The 25,734-nt window shown below is 37.3% G+C and overlaps 1 protein-coding gene across 4 annotated transcripts in view; it reads left to right on the top strand.

Annotated features, from left to right (window-relative positions):
• Positions 1–25,038, top strand: part of GDAP1L1 (ganglioside induced differentiation associated protein 1 like 1) — a 51,438-nt gene extending 26,400 nt beyond the window's left edge. For 2 of the 4 annotated variants that reach the window (XM_070940017.1, XM_070940016.1), the window contains 5 exons: positions 5,091–5,283; positions 11,180–11,353; positions 20,289–20,392; positions 22,318–22,432; positions 24,695–25,038. In XM_070940017.1, coding sequence (XP_070796118.1) covers positions 5,091–5,283; positions 11,180–11,353; positions 20,289–20,392; positions 22,318–22,432; positions 24,695–25,038 — 930 coding nt within the window. The remainder of the gene's footprint in view (positions 1–5,090; positions 5,284–11,179; positions 11,354–20,288; positions 20,393–22,317; positions 22,433–24,694) is intronic. The other 2 variants (XM_070940018.1, XM_070940019.1) reach the window with 2 other exon arrangements.
• Positions 25,039–25,734: the final 696 nt, after the last annotated feature.

Here is a 25,734-nt window from a genome sequence, read left to right as displayed (position 1 = left end):
AGAAACACGTAGTACAGGAAGAGGTAAAGGTGGAGAGACAATCTGTAAGTCCTGAACTCCCAAGAAGGTCGAGTAGAGTAACAAGACCACCTGATAGGTATCAGGCAACTACAGTCTATCAAGTAAATAAAGTCCCTACTACATTTAATGAGTTGACCACGTTTCCACCTGAAGACCAGAAAGTGTGGAGAGGTGCAATGACTAAAGAAATACAATCTTTGCAGAATTTGAAAGTGTATGAGTCTGTAACAATTCCAAAAGAAAAACTATACTCGGTAGTAAGTGGATATATAAATTAAAGACTGGGATAGATGGGATACCAATCTATAAAGCTAGGCTGGTAGCTCAAGGATTTAATCAGTCTCCTAATGATTATGATGAGGTATTCGCTCCAAGCTTAAAAGCCATTACATTAAGAGCAGCATTGGTATGGGCAGCTAGAAATAAATATATAGTTAACCATTTAGATGTAGAGACCGCATATCTGCATGCACCATTAAAGCATGAAATTTATTTAAAGAAACCTTCAGGATTTGAGGAAAATGGGAAGGCTGACTGTTAAAGAAAAGTCTGTATGGGTTAAAACAGTCAGGTTATGAATGGAACCAGTGCATTGTAAAAACATTGAAGAATATCAGATTTAAAGCAGGATTAGCAGATCCATGTTTATTTAAAATGGAAAGGGATGGTATAGTATCATTATTACTTCTTTTTACGGATGATATAGCTCTGATTACAAAGAATGAGCAAGAGGCCAACAGGATTGTTGATGAATTAAAAGCTCATGTCAGGATCTAGGGGGGATACAACACCTAGGTGTAAGGATTGAAAAACTAGGGGAGGATTTAAATTATCCCAAACTGATAAAATTAATAATCTATTAAAACAGTTCAGAATGGAATTGTGTAAACCATCAAAGACACCTATGGTTCAAGATTATTGCAACACTGATGTGAAAAATCCGTTGTTTGATAAAGGGATATACCAATTGGCAGTTTATCATACATTAGCAATTGGTCTAGACCCGATATTTCTTATAGCGTCAACCAATTAGCTAGATTCAACACAGAACCTACAGAAAGACACTGGCAAGGAGCAAAACGTATTCTTAGATATCTGAAATATACCATGCATCATGCATTATATCTACAACCATCAGAAGAATTGCACGTAACCACTTATGGGGATGCTAGTTTCGCAACAGATGTGAATACAAGAAAATCAACCTCAGGAATCGCTGTATTTCTGGGAAAATCTTTGATATGGTGGCGTTCTATAAGACACAAGCTTTTAAGTATGTCTACAATGGAAGCAGAGTTTTCTTGTTTATCTTTGTTATGTACGGATTTGATCAGTATTAAGCAGCTGATGCTAGATTTAGGAATAGATATACAAGATCCTATAATAGTATACGAAGATAATCAGGTAGCGATAAAAATGGCGACAAATATAGCTGTAAAGACTAAAACAAAACATACAGATCTTCGGTATCTCAATGTAAGAGAATGTATAATGAACAAGATGATAGAACTTGTATATTGTGCATCAGAAAACAATGTGGCTGATCATTTCACAAAAGCACAGGAAAGTAGGAAACATATAGATACATGTGAACAGTATGGTTTAAGATTGTAAATATATTAGTCTACCCAAAGGGAAGAATGTTAGATGCTTATCCTATGGTTGGGTACGTAATATATAGAAAACTATGTTCTGTAACTTTAACTGCTACAAGATGACTAATTGGCTGTGCTAAGCAGACATAAAAGAAGGCAGGAAGTTCATTCACTTCTGCTCCTGCTATTAGAAGGTTGAACTGCTGAAAGGTACTGTGTCTGTGTTACTGAAGAGAACTGGAATTGTAAGCAAACTATGTTTTTGTGTTGAACCGTGATTATTTGAAGAAGTGTTATCTTTGTTTTGAGAAGCCAAGTTTGCTTTTTTTTACTACAAGTAAAGACTGTTTAAACCTTCAGAGTCTGTGAGTATCTGTGTGTTTTGCTAAGCAACGTATCTATACGCTGTCTGGTCCGTTGCACCACTTTGCAGAGGGCAGTTTTACCTCAACATTAGTTCCTTTTTGAATAACAGTATTAAATATATATGCAACATTTCTGTAATGCTGGAGTAACATTGGGCGTAAGAAAAACATTTTTCCTACTTTCATTCAGCTATCTTCATTAATAGGTAGAGCAGAGAATGCTACTGATTAATAAAACACCAAGGTTGATAGATGGCAGAGGAAGAGCAAATATAGTTAACCTCAGTTGGCCAGAAATAACATGTTAAGTAATGAGCAAGGAGAATGTTGGATGAGAGAATGGAGGAAGTTTTAAAATATATGGTTGCCAAGGTACTAGAATTCTCTTGATATTAGCATTCAGGTAGCTAACCTAAATATAGGAAAATGCTTCATGCCTAACACACACTTGCTTATTATGAATTGATAGCAACTATCATTCAGCTCTTAAATCCCTGGTGGAGAATAGGCAATGGGAAGCTATTTCTTTATTTTAGACTGGACGAGGACTGGAGGCTAAAACATATAAAGAACGGTTGCTGGAATTGGGTATATCTAGTTTGATGAAAAGCAGAACTAGGAGTGACATGATAGCAGTGTTCCAATATCTCAGGGGTTGCCACAAAGAAGAGGGAGTCAAGCTGTTCTCCAAAGCACTTGAGGGCAGGACAAGAAGCAATAGGTGGAAACTAATCGAGGAGAGAAGCAACTTAGAACTAAGGAGAAATTTCCTGACAGTTAGAACAATTAATCAATGGAACAACTTGCCTCCAGAAGTTGTGAATGCTCCAACGCTGGAAGTTTTTAAGAAGAGATTGGATAATCATTTGTTTGAAATGCTATAGGGTTTCCTGCCTAAGCAGGGGGTTGGACTAGAAGACCTCCAAGGTCCCTTCCATCTCTGTTATTCTATTCTATTCTAGTCATCTGTTGTGCTGTATAATCCATTATTATACATATTCTATTACATAAATGGAATATTCAATTATATATTTCATTATATAAATGGAATAGTGTGAAAGCAAAGGGGACTTCAAGTGGGACCTAGCATTGCTGGAATACAAATCAAAAAGTATCTTTCAACTCTAGGTATCAATCACATCACCTGAAAAATTAAATTATAAAGTACGCATGTATTAATATTCAATACAAATAAACTACACACAGAGAGACATACATACAATTATAGGAAATATTATAACTGATTTCTTATGTGCCATTTAAGTCATTGTCAACTCTTAACAATCACACAGATTAAACCTTCTCCATGATGGTCAGTTTCCAAACTAGCTCTTCTGTCTTCCAATAATGCATCCATCACTGCTGTAATCATGACTGTGCATCTTGCTGTTGGTCATCCTCTTTTTCTCTCCCCCCCCACTTCATCTTTTCAGCATTATAACTTCTCAAGAGAGCTAAATCTTTGCGTAATTAAGAACTTTTAAAATACATTATAGTCCAGATTTTATATCCACCCACTTCTTACTCTACATCTGTTTTCTATTTGTGCATCTATTAATCCAACTACTATAATTGTTCCTTTTGTGGAAATTTAGCTCAATATATAATTGGATTTGTGGCTAAAATATTACTGCACAAACGAAATAAATTGTGTATTATCTGGTGTCCATTTCTACAATTTCTCCTCTTAAGTAGATGCTATTAAAAAACCTTTTGGTCTAATAATGTATTTTATATTCCTAAAATGGAAAAGAGAGATTGAAGTATAAATTACAACGTAACAAATTATGCTATGATACCGTTTTGCCTATATAAACATTCACAATCAGGTTCCAAGATTCCAATTCTTATTAGTATTTTAATACTTTGTTAGAGGATATCTAAGATCACCTAATTTGGTGAGAATCCCAGTGATCCAAGATTCTTAAGAAATCTACTGAGTTCCCATCATCTAACAACAGCGGCAACAAAATTATTTTTCTCTCCAGGGACATTTTCTGAACAAGGTCAACAGCATCAGACTGTCCCTTTTATCATGTGCTGCATGCATCCTAGCCATGTAAAAGGCTGAGGCTTTGATGACACTATCGTACCTATAATTTTAACAGTAGTGATCTCCCTGAGGATATTTCTGTTCTCTCCCCTGTTGAGATAAAAACATGGGGGTAACCAGGAACAGGTTTTATGTTAAAGTTAAACAACTAGACACAAGAACATTTTTTCCCAAACGCCATCACTCTGCTAAACAAATAATTCCTTCAACACTATCAACTATTTACTAAGTCTGCACTACTATTAATCTTCTCATCGTTCCCACCACCATGTCCTTCCACTTATGAGTGTATGATTGTAACCTTGTTGTTTGTATCCTTACGATTTATATTAATATTGTTTCCTGATTGCTTATTTGTACCCTATGACTATCATTAAGTGTTGTATCTTATGATTCTTGATGAACCTATTTTTTCTTTTATGTACACTGAGAGCATATGCACCAAGACAAATTCCTTGTGTGTCCAATCAAACTTGGCCAATAAAAAATTCTATTCTATTCTATTCTATTCTATTCTATTCTATTCTATTCTATTCTATTCTATTCTATTCTATTCTATTCTATTCTAGTCATTGCAATTCTTGAACCTAAAATGAATTTTTGGACTCAGAATACTTTTGTTTTAATTCAATTTCTTTCCCATCGGAATCTTTTATTATGGTGCACACTATGTTTATTCATTTTGTTCACAAAATCAAAATAGATCCCACAAGCCAAAAATCTGCTATCCTCCCTTGTTAATTATAAACATTTTAAAGAAGTTAATTACTGCTAGAATAAATTCATATGAGCGAAGCATTTCATGAATGCCAAATGCTATGTCCAGATATAATTGTAACATTATAAAGACCATATGAAGTGGAGAACCACTCCGAGCAGGGATGCAAAAGTTGGTATGATAGTGCGTGTGTGTGTGTGTGTGTGTGTGTGTTTGTGTGTGTGTGTGTGTGTAGATTGCACACCACTTGCAATTGCTTCTTACAATTTATTTATGAATACTAGTAGCATCAGTTTGCACACTAATTGCATATCTTTTTCATCTGTTTTTTTTCTCAGGTCCGACTGGTCATTGCAGAAAAAGGGATACCTTGTGAAGAACGAGATGTGAGCATGCCCTTGACTGAGCACAAAGAACCTTGGTTTATGCGCCTCAATCTTGGGGAAGAAGTACCTGTCATCATCCATGGAGATAATATAATCAGTGACTACAATCAAATAATTGACTACATGGAGAAAAACTTCACAGGAGGTAAACTTTTAGATACTTTCCTCAACCCTCAAGGTGATGGATGCAACTTCCATCACCTTGAATTAGCCAACCATTGTTGGCATATGATAGCTAGGATACTAGATATGGAAAATTGTTCTAGAAATTTAACGTCCTTATAGCTCTTAAATCTTCTTACATCTGTATTGTTGTTGTGTTTCCAAAACTGGATTGTTTCTTTTTGTTTTGTTTTGTTTTCTGTTTTCACAATTTCTATTGGCATTTATCTAGAATTGCCTCTGGTCTGATTGAAATAGCTTATTTTGCTTAAATTGGATGGTTTGTGTCTCATAGCGTTCAATTTTGCTGTTATTTGTTTCTTTATGATTTCCAATTTTTCTGGTGCCAACCCAACATTTATTAATTAGAGTTGTCTTGAGCCTTACATTATTCAATTTTTGCTTTTTCATGTTTTTTAAATTACTTGCATCTGATCTTAATTTCTTTATTTTGGCATCCAGTCTGATCTTCCACTTTGGGACTGAATATGATTTTGCTTTTTCAAATTTTGATAGCTAGTTCTTCTGTAACCACCATTAGTGTACTGTAGGTAAGCTGATTGGTCTGTTTGAAAGATGTTATTTTAATACTTGCAACCAGCTTATTTACATCCTTCCTTATACAGTATGTGCCAGGCCTTTCTTGGGCACTTTCAATGCTGGCACTCTTTGTCTTTCTATTGGTAATTCTGTATTTGCTATAATTTTCTTTCTTTTTTTCCCCTTCTTGTCAGGAGGTTGGAGGGGGAGGCCAATTCATAGGTTGTTCAGTTTTGGCCTGCAGTGGTTCTGTGGTTATTACTTCTTTTAAATTATCATTTTTTCTACTTCATATCAGCTATTTCTTTAACGTTTGCAATTGTTATTTGAGTTGTTCTATTATTGTTTTGGGGTATTCCATTTTCACAATTTTTCTGCATCCCTTCAAATTTGGCATTCCTAAATATTTTTTTTTCCTGGTAATGAATCTCCATTGATTTGGTAATCATTGCTCAGTGGTCTGGATAAATTCTTTTTCAATGTTCAAACATTTGCTTTACGTATCCCTTGCTTTTAAGTATCTCCACTTTTGAAGAAGGTTGTTGACCAGGTGATTTGTCTGCAACTGATAGGAATCCTGGAGGAAGTGAATTATCTAGATCCATTTAAATCAGTTTCCAAACTGGGATTTGATACCAAGACCACTTGAATTACACTTGTTTATGACCTGTGGCAAAGTGATGGTAATTCCATCCTTGTACTCCTTGATCTCTGAATCATTTTCAGTACCATTATACTATCCTTCTGAGCCAGGTCTGTGGGCTGGGGATTGAGGGCACCATTTTATGGTGTTTCTTTTTCTTTCTCTAGAGCCAGTTCCAATCAGTATTGATGGGGAGAGATTGTTCTCTAGGTCCCTTATTTGTCAGGTGTCACACAGGATTCTATTCTTTCTCCTCTCCTTTTCAAAATCTACATGAAACTGCTAGGTGAAGTAATTCACTGGTTTTGGGTTCGCTGTCATCAGTATGCTTATGATGACAAATTATATCTTTCAACTTGGGCTGCCCAAGTGAGACTGTCGTGGTTCTCATTCAGAATGTAGAGACTGTGCAGGTTTTGCAGGGAAGAAATCCTCCCAAACTCAATCCTACAAAGACTGAGTGGTTCAGGATATTTGGACCACCCAGATTTGGGGGTATTCCAACTTTGACCTTAGATGGGTAATACGTCATCATTCAAGGGTGCTGTGCAATTTGAAATCCTCTGGACTCACAGTGCCTGCAAGTGGCAGTTGTGACCAGGAAAGTTTTTGCCAAACTTCATCTGGTGCACAAGTTGCACTCTTTCCCAAATCTCTGGTCATTATGGTTTGATTACTGCAACTCATTCTACATGGGCTGCCCTTGAATATGACCCAGAAGCTTCAACTGGTCCACGGTGCAGTGGTGCAGGCAGTGATGGGTATATCTTCATATGCTTATGTAACACGTCTGCTTTGCAAGTTGCATTGGTTGCAAGTTGCATTGGTTGCCAGTTTGCTTCTGAATGCAATTCAAAGTGGTGCTCACCTATAAAGCCCTATATGGCCAGGAGTGACTTTGCACAACTGCAGGTTGTGTACCAGTTACGCCCTTTCATAGACCAACAATACCTACTCACAGTCACTCATTTCCTAGTCACTTCCTGTCTTGACTATTGCAATGCGCTCTACATGGGGCTGCCCTTGAAGAGCATCCAGAAGCTCCAGTTGGTGCAAAATGCAGCAGCCCACATGGTTTTGTGCAGACCCCGATGTCTACACGTATCACCTCTCCTGCAGGAGCTTTATTGGCTGCCGATTTGCTTCCGGGTGCAATTCAAGGTGCTAGTTGTCACCTTTAAAGCCCTTCATGGCTTGGGACCAGGCTGCCGAGGGACCATCTCTTGCCGGTCACATCTACTTGACCCATCAGAGTGGGGAGGCAGGAAATGTTGTGGGTCCCATCCCCTAGGGAGATACACCTGGTGGGACCCAGAAAAAGGGCCTTCTCCATGGTGGCCCCCTGGAACATCATTCCCTCAGAGATTAGAATGGCCCCCACTCTAGCACTCTTCCAGAAGGCACTGAAGACCTGGTTCTGCCAGCAGGCCTGGGGAACCCAGAGCAGGATGGAGCCCATTAAAAGGCTCGTGTGAGGTGCTGTTGCCAGGGCGGGGAGGTGATTTTAGTATATTAATTTATTATATGACTCTTCTTTTATTAGTTTTATTATTTTTATATGGGGTTTTATATTCTGTAAGCCCCCTTGAGTCACCATGTGCAAATAGGTGGCAATATAAACAAACCAAACCAAACCAAACCAAACCAAACCAAACCAAACCAAACCATGAGCCTGGTTACTTAAGGAACTGCTTGTCTCCCATAGCATGTTGCCTCTTGGGACTGGGCAATGGTGGTGCTTAAGCAAAGGATCCTTGATCCCTGAGCAGGGGTTGGACTAGAAGACCTCCAAAGTCCCTTCCAACTCTGTTATTCTGTTCTGTTCAGATATAGAATTACAATCAGAATATAGTAAACTCTCCTCTAGGGTACAATTGGAACACATTAATGTACATGTTAAAGCAGTAATATACGTTGATCAACTCAAAGAATAAATTTCAGCAAGCATTTACATTACCATGGTTCAATATTATACCATCAGCAGAAATGGAGGAAACTTTTTGTAAAATTCCTTAAGCAGAAAGGCTTTACCCTTGTAATGATGGTAATATTGAAACACAGACTGTCATATTCTATTATGCTGTACTTTCTTTTGGGACGTACACAAGGTACTCTTCATGCCTCTTCCAATTCCATTTCTGGAATGGACTGAGGAATTTTTTATGCAGATAAGGACCCCAAGGTAACCCCTACCATTATATATTGCTGACAGGAAAACGGTGCAAGCATGATGGTAGATCTTTTTATTTTGTACCCTTTCTTCTTCTCTATCTTGTAGCTCTTATTTGTAGAATTTATTTAATCAGTTTTATGCAGTCTGGGTGGCTGACCTGTAATAAAGAATTTCATTTTGTTTCATATTTATTTTAGATGAAAAGTCAGACTCAGCTGAACAATTTAAACCACACAGGGCACTTTGGCAGCAAAAAAATATGCAAAAGATAGGAGGTCCGCCCAATTAGACTGTTGGTAGTTGATGTAGCACCTCAGGTATTGCTCTATCATGGCATTCAGTCTCTCCGCCCCCCCCTTAGTGCTCGGGTGAAACGCTGAGCTGAGGCCTTGGGATGACCCTATGGACTATAGGAATTCCCTCCAGAATTTTGCTGTGAACTGGACACCTCGATCGGAGATGATTCTTCTGGGTACTCCACGCAGGCGGTAGATGTGTTTCAGGAACAGTTTGGACAAATAAAACAAAGCTTCTAAACCGTGCTGCATATTTATTTCCTGTCTATTAACTGAGATTAGTAAATAAAAGCCAAAACCTCTTTAAAATAAGAACTTGATATTCAGAAGAATGATTTTCATTCTTCCACATTATCTTCTCCAGTTTCCAGAACTAACTTTAATCAAAAGATATATGCATCTGTCACCATAATGGGGCAATTTAGGTGAATTATTTTAAAAGGATAGCTTTAATGAGACGAGAGACATTTCTTACAATGAATTGATTCAGGAATGGCATTTGGGAGATCTGGGATGAGAGCCAGGGAATAGGTTCTTACATTTGGACAAGGGAACATGAGGACTGAAATATAGAATCAAATCTGTAAAAGATAAGTCAGAAACTGTGCCTCACATAAATAGTACGGGTAGTCCTTGACTTACGACTACAATTGAGCCCAAAATTTTTATTACTAAGTGAAACATTTGTTAAGTGAATTTTGCTCCATTTTACGACCTTTTTTTGCCACCGTTGTTAAGTAAATCACTGCAGTTGTCAAATTAGTAGCCCAGTTGTTAAGTAAATCTGGTTTTCCCATTGACTTTGCTTGTCAGAAGGTCACAAGAGGGGATCACACGAGCCTGGGACACTGCAACAGTCATAAATGTGAGTCAGTTCCCAAGTGTCTGAATTTTGATCATGTGACCATGGAGATGATGCAATGGTTGTAAGTGTGAAAAACGGTCATAAGCCAGTGCCGCTGTAACTTTGAATGGTCACTAAATGAACTGTTGTAAGTTGAGGACTACCTGTATAGATTCTGAAATAATATGAATTACTGGTATATGTCCGGGTAATGCATTACGGATGTGACTTCATGTAATGCTAATTCAGATTCAATAACACATGCATGAGCCAGGAGCCAGGTTCAAACACATTACTTCTCCTAATTCAAATTAATATCAGCACAATCTAATGATTCTCTTCAGATACATTGGTGCAAAGTCTGTCAGATATATCCTATCTTATGCTTGGAAATATGCATTCATTAAATTGAGTTCTACTGTTATCTATGCATTTCTCTAACTTATCAAGTTAATTCTGAAATGTATTTCTGTCTTCTAAGCTGGTTTAATAGAACCCATCCACTGAACAAATTCCTAAGGTTAGGATTACTTTACAAATTAAATTCAGTCTTTCCTATTTATTCTTCCCTACAAATACAGGACCCAGCAGTAGAGGACAGAACTGCCAACATTCAATGCCATGTCAAAGGCAGCTGGTGCAGGAAGTTTGAAAAGAAAACAAAGGTCTTAACTAAAGATAAAAATCACTTTATTTTAGTGCTGCAAGAGAAATACCCTTGCTACCAATTGTCATTCAACTGCACATTTTTAGTTGCTGGGATTATAATTTACTACTAAATAACAATTTTGTGCTAATTTTGGTAAAATTCTGGGAAGTGCTGAGACCTCCAGAAATACATCTTGATTAAGATACTCTATCTGCATTGCAAGAGCTTGTAACTGACTATGGAGATTTCAGGCATGCTGACTACTTTATATGCTTGCCCATCCATACAAAGATGTTAACAGAATAACAGAGTTGGAAATATTTTAGTCCAATGCCCCTGGCTCAAACAGGAGACCCTATAACATTCCGGACAAATAGCTATCCAATTTCTTCTTAAAAACCTCCCTGTGGGGATGGAGCATCCACAACTTTTGAACATAAGCCATTCCACTGATATTATTTTAACTGTCAAGAAATTTATTTATTGGTTGTCCAATTGCTTGTACTTGTTAGTTCTTCTTCACCCTGTATGCTCATTTCCTTGATATTTCAAATCCGAGATGCAAAATTACCCTTTAAATGAGTCTCTAAATAGGCACACTATTAGTAGTAGCACTTATTTACAATAAGTAGGTTATTTACAATAAGTTAGCTTTGTAGAAAAAGAAACATCAGAAAAAACCATTATATATACAACTAAAGTCTGCTTTCACTTGACCGTTTCTTGTTTTGCAGAGCACGTCACCCAGCTAGTTCCTGAGAATGGAAGCCTCCTTCATTCACGAGTAATGCAGTATAGAGAAATCCTAGATTCCTTACCCATGGATGCCTACACTCATGGATGTATTCTTCACCCAGAACTCACCACAGACTCCATGATTCCAAAGTATGCTACAGCTGAGATTCGCAGTAAGTGGTCAGTTATGGAGGGCCTTATTGAGTAGATGATTATAGATATGGATATATGGCAGGGGTGTCAGACTCAAGGCCCGGGGCCTGGATCTGGCCTGCGGGATACTTAGATCTGGCCCATGGGGCCGCCCTGAAATAGTGAAGAATCGGCCCGTGGTGCCTCTGCCAGTGAAAACACAGGTTGGGAGGGCCATGTGCTGCCCTCTCAAACTCCGTTTTCACTGGCATAGGGTTGCAGAAGGCCATTGCAGCCGAAAACGGAGCTCGGGAGCCTGTTCTGGCTGGCAGAGCGCTCAGGCCACCACAGGCACCCCTGACACGAGTGATGTCGAACTGACCACACCCTCCTTGGCCCCCCTGAGGTCAAACACAATCCTGATGCGGCCCTCAATGAAATTGAGTTTGACACCCCTGATATATGGCAATACCTGGTCCATTGAAAATATATAATTGAAAATAATAGACTCAAAGAATAAAGAACAAAATCAGCAGAATTATCTGCTGATGTGGCTAATCTTGATGTGCCACTTTTAGGACTTCTTAAAAAAAAGGAGTAATCTTGTCATGCAAAGACGAATCACAGAAAGAGGTTCCATTTCAGCTCCTGATGCAAACTTTCAAAACTTGGTATTTTCCAGATGTTTTTGAACTATGGATGGAAATTCTGAGTATCTAACGTCTGTTGATATTATGTTGCCCTGAATATGGTGTCCTGAAATCTTTAGGAGCTTGCAATGTAGATAATTTCAGTTCAGAACATTTTTTGCTGGTGTCCTTTCTTCTTAGTAAAAGACTTAAAATTAAATGCAGTGTGTATTGCTTTCTATAGAAAAGATCTCAAATTCAGTTTGTGGTATCTCCACTTAAAAAGAAAGCTATCATTCCTGCCAATTGAACTCACATACATCAAACAACTGTCTCAAGGAACACAATGGGTTTTAAGTTTAACATATTGCAATAGATATTTGTGGTCACTTTCAGTGTAACCTGAATCTGTATTACCATTCTGTCTTTCCCTCTCCCCTTCAATTTAAATCCTACATCAGTCAAGCTAGTTTGTGCCCCTGATGAAGTGAGCTGCAGCACATCAAATGTCCCCCTTAGGACATTTGTTAGTCAGAAAAGGTGCTATCCAGACTCCTGATTTTTTGCTATCATGTACTAACATGGTTCTCATATAAAGCCCTACTAAGCAGATATATACAAAAGTATGAAGGTTATTGCTTAACGCATTGTAAGCCGCCCTGAGTCTCCGGAAAAGGGCGGCATATAAATCGAACCAATAAATAAATAAATAAATAAATAAATAAATAAATAAATAAATAAATAAATAAATGCCATTGTGATCTGCAAAGTCAAGGATGTGTGGCTAGCACTTCAGCTCAGTAGTGGTCAAATACTGATTGCCCAGTCACAATCTTCTCTGGTGAAATATTTTGTATTTCTCTTCAAAGTTTGCTTTTTTTTTTTAAGTTAGCTTACTGCTCTTTTATTCCAAATTTCTTTCATTATTTTTCTCTCTCTCTCATGATACCTTTCTTCTCCTTTTGTTGAGGCATAAATGACTATTTTTATCCAAGGATATGATATGTGCTAATTGAATTAATGATAACATTTAGCATAAGGCAATTTCATAAAGATTGTACAATAGATACAGCTTCAACTGCAGGCCAAGTCTGTTTGTAAAGATCAAATGTGCTGTGCTGTGCTATGTCCAGCTGTTCCCTTCCATTGGCTCTAATATAATGATTCGTAAGAGCTAGCTTGACGATTCTAGTCAGTCAGTACTGCTGGCTGTAACCCTGCCTGGTCTCACTCTTTCCTTCTTTCTGTCCCTTGTCCCAATTTCACATTATGCAAGCATCAAGTAAGGAAAATAAAACCTCAAGTCTGCCCTGTAAGGGAAACTAGTGGATGCAGCAATTTTTGCTACCTATCCTACCCCTTTTGGCTTGGTTTGTTTTGGCAATGCTAAAACTGTGTTTGGGTGCCTCCTTAGCTGCCTCAATTTGTTTCTGTGAACCAAGCCTTACTTTGCAGTTGGGATGAACAGCATTTGGACCTCTATTTTAAGAGTGTATCTTTCTCAAGCCTTCACTAGTGACCATCTCCCCACTGCTTCTCCCCACAAGCACCCAGGAATTTCATATTACATATATTTACTTTTGATCAAATAGGTTTTACTCTATTTCTTTTGAAGTTCCATGATTGGTGAGAAGCAGGGTTCAACTTCAGAGAGTAAAATTTGACATTTGGAAAATTCTCAGTAACATGTAGCTCTGCTGTAAGCATTTCACTTATTGCATGTCAACACAAAAGCCATTTTCTCCTTCTGCCCCCATTGGACTATTTATTAGTCCTTGAAAATTTCAAATAGTACTAGAGTTTTTTTAAAAAAACAATACAGTGATAGGAATTTCCATGGTACATTGAAAATCCCTGCAGATACACACAAAAAGTGTTTTTTTTTTTTTTTTTTTTTTAGTATACTCAATAGAGCTTTGAAGATTTCAATTTGGCTCAAATAGGAACCGAGCTGAGGGGAGGCCTTCTAGATTTCTATTGGATATCGAAATGCCCAAGAGCAGCCTTGATGTGTAGATTAGATTACAGAAATAAGGATAAGTTGACAATACACTTTGTGCTTCAAGTACAAGCTCTCCTGAAACATTGACAATGCCTTATATAACTCTTCCACAAGGACATTTCATGAAAGGCAGTCCTGCTGTGTGGATAGTGATATTGTGACAAGAATACCACAGGCGGTTGCAGTTTAATGACACAGGATAATTTATAATCAAACAGCTCAATTTGCAAATGCAAAGATTTTTTTAAAATCTTCCCAAAGTTAATATAGAATTATAAATTCAGGCTAGATTTTCCCTCATCTTTAAACATGTTCATTTACATGACTTTCTTCACTATTTTTTTTTTGTTAAGTTTGTGCTTGACTTCATGTTTTCTTCTATTGAAAGTGCTTCTAAATTATTTGAGAGTGCCATATGATCCCACAGGAATATAGGTATAAGAGTTATATAGAATATCTATATCAAGGGTGTCAAACTTGCGACAACACATTGTTGTCACGTGATGCATCACAATTTTTTTTCCCCTTCGCTAAACCAGGGTTGGGGGTGGCCAGTACATGACACATCCAGCCCACGGGCCACAAGTTTAACACCCTGATCTATAGTCAGAAGTAAAATAGTGCAGGATAATAAAAAATGAGAGCAGCAATGGATGTTATTACAACCAAACCTTCTTTTAATGATTGGATAGGATAGGATAGATCATGGAAAGAGGAGAGAGAGGTTGAAATATAATTGTACTTATAATTGCTGTAAAATCAGAAGTCATTTCTTTATGTTTTTATATCTTTTGTTATATCTTCTTTTTTTCTATTTTCTTTTTTATTAATAAATTTATTGGCTACCCATCTTACCTCTGGGCAACTTTTAATATTGCTCTTTTAGATTTTTCTATTTTTTTTTTACTTTTTCTGTTCTAATTTAGACTGTGGTAGTTATTGTTCCTAAAACATTATATATATATATATTTTAAAGCCTAATGTGTTACAGCAGGTGGCAGCATCTAGCCAACCATGACTGAACTAGAAGCTAAACTAAACTGGCTTGATGGGAAATTATTAGGAAATCTTAGAACAATAGTTAGATTGGGAAATTTAAAACAAAATTTCAGGAATTTTTCCAGTAGCAAAATAATTCCATATGCCAAACAAGCTTACTGGAATTCACCGGGTTGTCCATAGAAATCTGAATCTTTACCCATTTTCTATCTTTTTTCTATCTTGATTTCTTATTTAGGAGGCTAAGATAGATGGTCCTTTGATTTCTTCTTCTTACAATCTCTTTTTAGATTGTCAGCCAGGGCAGATTGATGGTCAAATTCTCTGGGGACTGATTGAGGAGATTCATTGTCATTCTGGGGAGACAGCAGGCAATGAAAAGCAGCTTTCAGAGCCAATGAATTGATAAAGTGGAGGCAGAGGCAGATAATGTACTGGGCTGTTCCCACACTGGAGAGCTAGTTTGTTGTAATTCCTGAAGTGCTGGGCTAGAAATCAGGAGACTGAGTTCTAATCCTCCCTTAGGCATGAAAACCAGCTGAGTGAATTTGGGCCATCACTCTCTGTCAACCAAGTCTACTTCACAGAGTTGTTACTATGGGTAATATGAGGAATATGTGTGTACACCATCCCGGGTTGATCAAAAGCTGTGATAAACATCTCATAATAATAATTTTAAAATGGCAGGGTGCCTAACCTAAGAATATTCCTGCAGCTATGAAAGGGCTCATCTCTTTGAGAGAACAGGTGGCAAATTTCCCAATTAAACCGTGCCAGCAATTGAAGCTACATAACAACAACTTTCATGGCCTTTCTCTTCTTTGGCTAGAAAAAGTCTCCTTTTTACAAATCTTCACACTGTTGGCTTCTTGTTCCTGCCTCATGGCCCTGCAGCAGGGATGGGTTCTACTTACCTTTATTACCGGTTTGCAACAGGGCCGCGTGTGTGTGCTTGCTTCACTCATGCGTGCGCTCTTCTGCACATGCGCAGAAGCATTTTGATGACATTGGGGTCAGTGGGCGGAGCCTCCCATCGGTTTTACTACCAGTTCTATAGAACTGGTGTGAACCGGGGGCAACCCGCCACTGCCCTGCAGGAATGTAAGAATCTATCTTCTTCACAGATCTCCAGCTGATTTATAGCCCCACTTGAAACTGTTATTATTTGAAAGTAAAAGACTATTCGCTTAATTTGTACCTGAAGTCAAAAACAAAAAAGGAAAAACCTAAAGTAAATTTGTGACTATACTGTGAGCTTATTCCTAATTAAACAGCAGTTTTCCCAAAACAAAAGTTCCTTGGGTTCATTTATTTAGACTTCCTCCAATCTGTAAGATTCTACCTTAATCAAAGGCTGCTGAGGAGAATAATAAACACTCTCACCTAACTTTGCACCACAGGCTTTGTTTCTAAGAGAACCAAACATTTTTCTCTGTCCAGCAGAGGAAGGTGCTAGGCAGTGGTGGGATTCTCTGCCCTAATGATTTCTTCCAACAACCAGTTTTCACCAAACTGCTCAGAAAGTTAACAACTGGTTCTCCCAAAGTGGTATGAACTGGCTGAATCCCAGCACTGGTGCTAGGATACTTAGACTTTGAAGGTGACCTAGAACCATCCTTTTGTCAGGATTATGAGATGAGGGGATGTGTATTGAAATGTTCTTCAGGCTGCCAAGGAAAGTACAGTCTAAACCAGTGATGGGTTTTTGGATTTGGCATGTCAAACATTCAGAAAATGTCTAACTTGTTTCTGCTGGCATGTCAATCCGTATCCCAAACAAAAGAGAAAGAAAAGAAACAATTCTCTGTCGTGTCCCGTTCCCCCACCCCCACCGCCCCCGATCTGGGCCACCCTGAACAGCAGCACATGGTGGCAAAGTTGAGGCAGGGCCTGAAAGAGAGGCCCAAGCCTTGACTTCAGTCCTAATGCCACTGCTACCACTCAAAAGGTCACCTAACAGAAGAGATGAACATCATAAAAAATTAATAAATAAAATAATTTTTTTAAAAGTCCACCTCATGCTGTTCTCCAACGCGTGTGAGCTTCAGCACGGTTGCGCCTGCAAGCACAGAGCTCCCCAGGATCTTCTAGGTGCCATTTACTTTCAGGCAATGTTCTCTACCAAAAGCTGCTCCAGGCCTCTTCCTTGCCATATCATTTTAAATACTCACCGATAGTAACCAAATAAAAATCAAAGCATAATGTAACTTCAGGTTAATGATACTTTTGGCCAGTCGCTGTCTAAAGTCAGAATTGTCTTCCTTCTCCAAAAATCACTGAAGTTTAAAAAGCTGCCAAAACCAGTTGGGCAGAAAGAAGAGAAAGATAGATAGTCTGAGCATGACCTGTTTGTCTAAAATTTAAGTAATTTATGTTCATTTCCAGTGCATTACTTTCATTTTTTCTTTATCTTTTCTTATGTTAGATATTTATCTTTGTTCTCCAGTCCAGCAACTAAATGTCTCCGTTAAACACAAATGGCTACTTTTTTAAACACATACAACAGCCTCACTTTCTAATTCATTACTTTACTTGGTGATTTGAGATCATCAGATGTACTGCAGCATCTCACTAGATGTTGGTTGGAAGCAAAGCTACTTTGAGCAACTTCCCCTTCTTCTCCTTTTTAATGCCAATTGTTTTTAAGAATGTATGAATCTATTCCTAGTCATTTTGTTGTCAAATTCCATTCATTAAAAAAAAGTTGAGGACAATTGTGAAAGCCACAGCACCAGAGGTTTCTCAAAAAAATAGCCTTGGTTCTAATCCAGTCTGACAGATCAATAGACATTGAAGAGAAGAGGAGCATATACTTAGCTCCAAAGCTACTGAGACATTGTTCTGCAAATAGTCTACTCCAGTCAGCATTAAGAGAGAATCACACAATAGAAGATATAAAGAACTTTTAATTAAAGCAATGAATTGCTTCTCTAAATTGCAAAGGATGTGATCTTAGTATGAAACCATCTATTGAATCCTGACTAAGCATAAATTTCCTTCATTTGTAGGCATGGATATTTACACAGTAAAATTTGCAATTAGTAAAATATTTGTCTGTGCACATAACATAAATTGAAAGAAGGCAAGCCCTATTTAAACTGTTGATTTGCTGTGGGTGAAATTGCAATCAGATATGCTGCAGGGAATGCTTGGGAAAGTTTTCAAAAAAATATCTTTCCATCAGTAATCTGGGGCAGGCAATGAATAGAGGAACATAATTTGAAATCCTAAATGTGAGGTGAATGAAGGTCACATTCTGTTTGCATTTTGTCTGTTGCAGTGACACCTACTGCAAATGTAGCAACCAAATGTAGGACTATTATGTCTATTTAAATCCCTCCTTTTAATATTACAAGTGGATTCTTCAACAAAATGTTGCAGGCCTCTTTGAGCCTGCTCTATTCTATCCTCATCCCCAATTTTCTGTCCCCCCCCTCCAATAATTATTGAGCATTCTCAGTTTGTTCAATTCTCACTGAACTGTTTTTGATTCCCCTTTTCTTAGAATTTATTTAAAATTCTGCAAGCTACAGCATATATCCAGGTCTGTTGCTTTTTTTGGTTACAGAAAAATTCATAGAAAATGAATTGGATGCTTTCAAAATGGTCAAGTAATGTAAATGAGTACCTGTATAGAGGAAGAAATCTAACCACAGTTTATTTCGCAATTGTATCCACATTTCTGCATGCAAACTGAATTTCCTGACAAAACTATATTCAAATGTATCAGAAACCTCTTCGATCAATCATCTCAGTCTCAAGAGCCATGATGCCTTCCTTTTTTCATTTTACAATTTTTTTTCATTGACAATAAAGTCTGTTTCCAAGCCAAATAATGTCAGATGCAGTGGAGGAAGACTAAACTCTAAGGTCTTCAAATTATCAGATCAAGAAGATTCCAACCATATATCCTGAAACATCCTAATGTTCTCAAACTGTAGCCCCAAACATTTCTTGAAAGTGAAGCTGCCATTTTCAAAAATAATATGCCCCCTTTCTTTTATTGTGACTTTTTAAATCATAGATAATATGAGGCTACACTGGAAATTATGGCCTCATTTGTCCAGTAAAATCTTCCATAGGAAAAAAAAAAGAACTGAGCTGCCATAGAAGCTTAATTACTTTGGCTGTGCTAGATATAAAGAGCAACTAAGAGATTGATTTATAGCTCAAGCATTGCTTGTGCTGAGCCCATGATGCTGTGATAATTAAAAGTGATTACCTAAGGGAGGTGAAATGTCAAGATGGGAAAAGAATGAACACAGATCATTATTGGTATAATGTATCCACTATTTAACCTAGATTGAAAAGAGTATTGCTAATGCATTTGCTCAAAACTGACCTTTCCCTTGAAGTAGTTCTCATTTATGTGTTGATAAATTTGCCAGTAAGATTTCGAATGTAGCCTCACTCATGATTTTCTCTACCTTAGATAGTTTGCCTCAACCTAGTGTCTGTAGAAGTGTCACAACCACAACTCTCAAGAATTACAGGATGCTAGCTTGGAGCTCTGGAAATCACAGAACCATATAGCTGAAAGGTTCATGTTAGCAGGAATCACAATTGATTAATCAAAACAAAACTGCCAAGTTTTCTGGTTGGAGCATTCAGCCATGGTCCATGAAGTTATTTTTTTAAACCTTTGCATTAGCTCCCTGTGGGTTTATGGATATGCTTTGGGATATTGATTATGATCTGCCAGGAAGTATGCCTGATTTAATTCCACCCATACCTGAGAGATGATTATGGGAAACAATAACTGTTTTCTCTTTTCCTTTAAAAAATACTAATCTAAAACATGACATAACACCAGCACTTTCTCCCACGAAGAATCAAAATTGAACGGACTCAGAAATCACCAAATTATGATCTGGAACAGGGATGTATAACCTGAACACCTTGATGTAGTTCTCAAAGCCTCTTCAGACATTTGCATCAAGTGTTCTCTAATGTAATAGAATGGAAATTCATTACAGGTACTCCTTGAGTTACGACCACACTTGAGCCCAAAATTTATGTTGCTAAGTGAACATTTGTCAAGTGAGTTTGCCCCGCTTTCTAGCACCTGTATGCAAAATGTATATTCTCCGATTTGCTCTGTGCCTGATCTTTCAAAAGTCCAGCTACAGAATATGGGCAAAACATAATATCTTGGACCTTCAACTTGGACCTATTTTATTCCTTGATCCTTTATTCATCTTATTGTTATCATTTCTTTAGTGCAGTTAATAAAACAAATATAAGTTTTGTAAAAGAATGAGGCTTCTACTACAAATGAGATATCACTCTGATGGGAGTAAATCTCTGCCACAAGCATGCAAACCATTTATATTTTCTTCTCTTTAGGACATTTAGTTAATGCCAGCTCAGATCTGATGAAGTTGGATCATGATGATGATGATGAGGCACAATTAACGGAACCATACCTTTCCAAACAGAAGAAACTTATGGTGAGACAAGCACAAGGAAAGTTTTATTATTAGATATGGAAACACTATAGAAGTTTGGGATGGATATAAATATTGACTTCAGTCTAATTTCCACTAACTATTGGGCATTTTCCATGAACTTCTCATTCTCACCCAGAGAGAGATTCCAAGGAAAAGGGCCAATTGATAGTGGTCCAAGGCTGTGAAAAAGAAAGTGGGGTACATGGGGTAAACAATGGTCCCCTGGGGCCAATTTAAATTGATCAGGTAGCCAGACTGACTATTGATTCATCTGCAATAGGCAAAACTCATCAAATTTAATTAAGAATCTGTAATAGAATGAATTGATGCAATGATTATCATGAATAATTTGTATGTGGCTATCACTGCTTTTACCTGCATTAATAATATATAATTAAATTAATTAATTTAGCTGACATCATCTATTCATACTTTAGCGTGACCCCCGTTTCTTTTATCTTTTAACTTTCTCATCACTTCCCCTTAGTAGAAAAGAATGTTCCTACCTTGACTGATCTGAAAAAGAACTAAGATAAATACAGGGGGCCTCAGCTTATGACCACAATTGATCCCAAAATTTCTGTTGTTAAGTGAGATAATTGTTAAATGAGTTTTGCCCCATTTTACGACCTTTCTTGCCACAGTTATTAAGTGAATCACTGCAGTTTTAAGTTAGTAAGACACAGTTGTTATGTGAATCTGGCTTCTTCATTGACTTTGCTTGTTAGAAGGTGACTGTCATAAATATGAGTCAGTTGCCAAGCATCTGAATTTTGACCACATGACCATGGGGATGCTGTTGTTGAAGGGATCTGGGCAACAAAATTGGAACATTAGGTTTAGAAGGCGTCTGGAGAAGAGAAAAAATGAATATCAAGGTATGCATGATGTTCATCTAAACCAGTGTTTCTCAACCTTGGTAGCTTGAAGATGGGTGGACTTCAACTCCCAGAATCCCCCAGCCAGCAGCGCTGGCTGGGGGATTCTGGGAGTTGAAGTCCACCCATCTTCAAGCTTCCAAGGTTGAGAAACACTGATCTAAACATTATTTCCTAGATTCTCTCTGGTGACTTGTAGAAGTTTCTGATACTTGTTTAACTTTATCATCTATACAATTAATATTTGCATGAAAAGTGGCTTACCGTCTGCAGTGAATCAGTTTGAAATAATCTGGACTTTTCTACACCTGTTTTGCCCTGATTTATAAATAGTATTTTCTTAAATTCAAAATATGCACACAGCAATATAGATCACATTGTGATCAGTTAGTGTAATAACTTTTTGTATTTTAATTGCACAAAAATATACAAATAACTCTGAACTACTCAAAATTTCCACTACCAGTTTTTCAGAACCTGTCAGAACCTGCTAAATAGGAACCCTGATTCCTAGCCTTTCAGACCACATCAGTGGTGGGATTCAAATTATTTTACTACCGGTTCTGTAGGCGTGTCTTGGTGGGTGTGGCAGGGGAAGGATACTCTAAAATCTCCATTCCCTCCCCACTCCAAGGAAAGGTTACTGCAAAATCCCCATTTCCTCCTGATCAGTTGGGACTCAGAAGGCAGAGAATAGATGGGGGCGAGGTCAGTCAGAGGTGGTATTTACCGGTTCTCCGAACTACTCAAAATTTCCACTACCGGTTCTCCAGAATTGGTCAGAACCTGCTGAATACCACCTCTGGACCACAGATTACAAACTGCTACAGAGAGAGCAAGAATCAGCAGGCTAAGTCTGCTTTCATTGTTGGATAATTTGCAAACCCAACAAGCTACATCTCTTTCTATTAAAGCTGTTTTAATAACAGATTTGGTGTGTTTTTTTTTGTTTTGTTTTTTTACAAATCTCCTATATACAATTGGATAATCATTACTTTGTAAGCTAATTTTTTTTTTTGCAGTAAGGCCTTTGTTATTTGCATTTAGGCCAAAATTCTGGAGCACGATAATGTGAACTATCTGAAGAAAATCCTGGGAGATCTGGGAATGGTGCTAGATCAAATTGAAGCTGAACTGGAGAAGAGAAAAATTGAATATCAAGGTATGCATTATGTTCATCTGAACATTATTTCCTAGATTATCTCTGGTGACTTGTAGAAGTTTTGATACTTGTTTAACTTTATCATCTATACAATTAATATTTGCATCAAAAGTAGCTTACTGTCTGCAGTAAATCAATTTGAATTAATCTAGACTTTTCTACACCTGTTTTGCCCTAATTTATAAATAGTATTTTTTTAAATTCAAAAAATGCATACAGCAATATAGATCCCATACTGATCTGTTAGTGTAATAACTTTTTGTATTTTAATTGCACAAATAGCTATACAAATAACTAAGACATACACACTTGTGTTAATATCAATTGACCAATTTATCAATCTCCTTCTTAAAATGAGATTTAACTGGGACATTATTCTGTCTGAATAATGAGCAATGCCCAATAGAAAAAGAGATATGATAACATATTTTAATATTTATGAAATTTATTTGCTGCCTATCTCGTATTAACAAATCTAGACTTTTTGCTTTTCTTAAGGTATACTAGGATTTTTCCCCCACAAATACATCACACATTGTTTAATTACTGTTAAAATTAAAGAATAAATTCTATTCAACATTCCACTTTGTTAAAATACCTCTGAACCTTGATAATACCGTGTTTCCCTGAAAATAAGACCCTATCTTACATTTTTTTGAACCCCAGGGTTGAGCAGCTGGAACTTAATTTGGAGAACCATAACTGGTTAATAAAAAAAGAAATAGCAAGGTTTAAGGGTTTGTTATTATTATTCCCCCCTTTTACTGTCCTTCAACCCATAATGCTCCAGCTATCATTGACTGCCATAAATATTTTCATGGCAGATGATTTCATAGTTTTTAAAGACTGTACCAATGGTGCAGCTGTAGGTTGCTTAATTATATGCATGGTTGGAAGTACAGATAGTACTTAGTGACCATTCAAAGTTGCAACACTGAAAAAGTGACTTATGACCGTTTTTTCACACTTTACAACCATTGCAGCATCCTTACGGTCACATGATCAAAATTCAGCTGCTTAGCAATTGGCTCATATTTATGACAGTTGCATTGTCCTGGGGTCTTGTGATCACCTTTTGTGAGCTTTTGAGAAGCAAAATCAATAGGGAAGCTGAATTCACTTAACAACCATGTTACTAACAACTACAGTGATTCACTTAACAAGTGTGGCGAGAACAGTCATATAGTGGGGCAAAATTTACTTAACAACTGTCTCACTTAGCAACAGAAATTTGGGGTTAATTTGTGGTTATATGTCGAGGACTAAGAGAAGAAGCTGAGCAGCTGGAAAGGGAAAACTTGCTTTATCATATCTTTTTCTAGACAGTGGCTTGTACTGAGCATGAAATGAGGGAAGATCCTGCTCTGTCATCTTGAGCTTCTATAGATCCTCCTGAAAAATTTGGAAACCAGCCATCCAAATTTGACAGCTTAAGTTTTCCAGGTTTTCAGAATGAAAGAAGAATAAACATAGCCTGTAAAGACTTAAAAAGTCTTAATGATCTGATTTTACTTTTCAAAAAGGAAAAAATAGATACAAAAGTGTCTGTAGGGGGAATTAAAAAATAAAATAAAAATCAAGATGGCAGCTATGACCATGTCCTCAAAGCCCTGCTTTCTTTCTACATGTGTTGCAAAAGTCAGGGCTTGGAGCACATAATCACACACACCACAAATATTCCTGCAATTTCTCCAATTAACTTAATTTGGCACTTCTCTTTGGTAACATCACTGTGTCAGCCCCTTCCCATTCTAGTAAAAAGTCATAATATAATTATGATAGCAACCATTTCCCCTTTGTTCATTAACATTTCTGAAACTGAAGAGCTGACAATGATAAAAATGCCTAATTGGGACAGCACTAACATTAAGTAGATAATTACCAAAGCTTCTGATTTTAATGTCCTTTAAAAGGTAGCAAATTGTTAGTTAATTAATATATCGTGCTTAAATTACCAGGGATAGAGAGGAACGTTTATGGCATTTTCTATCCCAGCTATCAAAATAATCTGATTGCAGCTCAGTGCTCTTCAAGCAGCAAAATACTGTATATCCCACAATCATGCTTGGCTCCCCCCCTCCCCTTACTTAGATGTGAAAAGGAATGATAGAATTCATGAAATATTGAATCAGATAGTTGCCAGAGATCTATTACTAAAAGACAGTTTAATTGGTCCCCATCAAAAGCCAATGAAGTAAGGGTCAATTGCAGCATTTGGTTTGTCTTCCAATGCAACATAATTATTGTGGCTTCATTCTCTAGGGCAGAAATGTGAACTCTGGCTTTGTGGATGTGCATTCACCTTGGCTGATGTTTTGCTGGGAGCCACATTACACCGCCTCAAGTTCCTAGGACTCTCAAAGAAATACTGGGAAGATGGCAGCAGACCCAACCTACAGAACTTCTTTGAAAGGATACAAAAACGTTTTGCCTTCAGGAAAGTCTTGGGGGACATCCATACTACCCTCCTCTCAGCGGTGGTACCCAATGCATTCAGGCTGGTCAAACGGAAACCTCCATCCTTTTTTGGGGCCTCCTTCCTCATGGGATCTCTAGGGGGGATGGGATATTTTGCTTATTGGTATCTAAAGAAAAAATATATCTAGTGCCAGCTGTTTTGATGTTTAGTTTGATGTCTCTGTGCTGTGTGAAACTATGATGAATCTTCAGTAACTATAATGAAATTTGAAACCAATATGAATAACTATACTGTTAATGTAACATTCCATAGTCTAGAAGTAGGAAACCTATACTGCAAGGACGCAAGTCAACAAAAATATTCAAGTTGTACAATGCCTTTTTGTAGGTGTCAGTATTACAAATCTATAAATCGTAGGGTATGTTTATATACCCGCTGTGGAACAAAACAGCCTTTTAGCACAGTCAAGCACTACCAGGAAACAACTAGCAAATGAATTACAAAACTGAGAGATGGGATTCCCTGTGGCACTTCTAAATTTTTCCACAAGTTTTTCAATCACATAGCATATTATTTCCCTTACAGATGCAAATAACAAGGACTTTTCTATAAGCTGTTTTTGTGTTGTGCTTAAAAAAGGATTAAAAAAACAAATAGAGCAGATGCAGTGAGTTGGATCACAATGGTTTGTGAAGTTTTAGCATAAAATGATGAGTTTTTTTTTCTTTGTATTTTCAATTTGTTTGGATCGTTTTTTTCAGTTAACTTGCATTTAACTATAATTCTCTTGATTTTTTTTTTCAATTTTTAATTATGTCTCTGATTACGGCACTTAATTTCACAGATGAAATTCTGATTCATCAAGGAGTTTGTCTCCAGCTTG

The sequence above is a fragment of the Pituophis catenifer genome, unplaced genomic scaffold (assembly GCF_029215685.1).
Source record: "Pituophis catenifer annectens isolate HBS135680 unplaced genomic scaffold, rPitCat1.0.hap2 SCAF_3, whole genome shotgun sequence".
Lineage (NCBI taxonomy): Eukaryota > Metazoa > Chordata > Lepidosauria > Squamata > Colubridae > Pituophis > Pituophis catenifer.
This window is presented reverse-complemented; position numbering and strand designations above follow the sequence as displayed.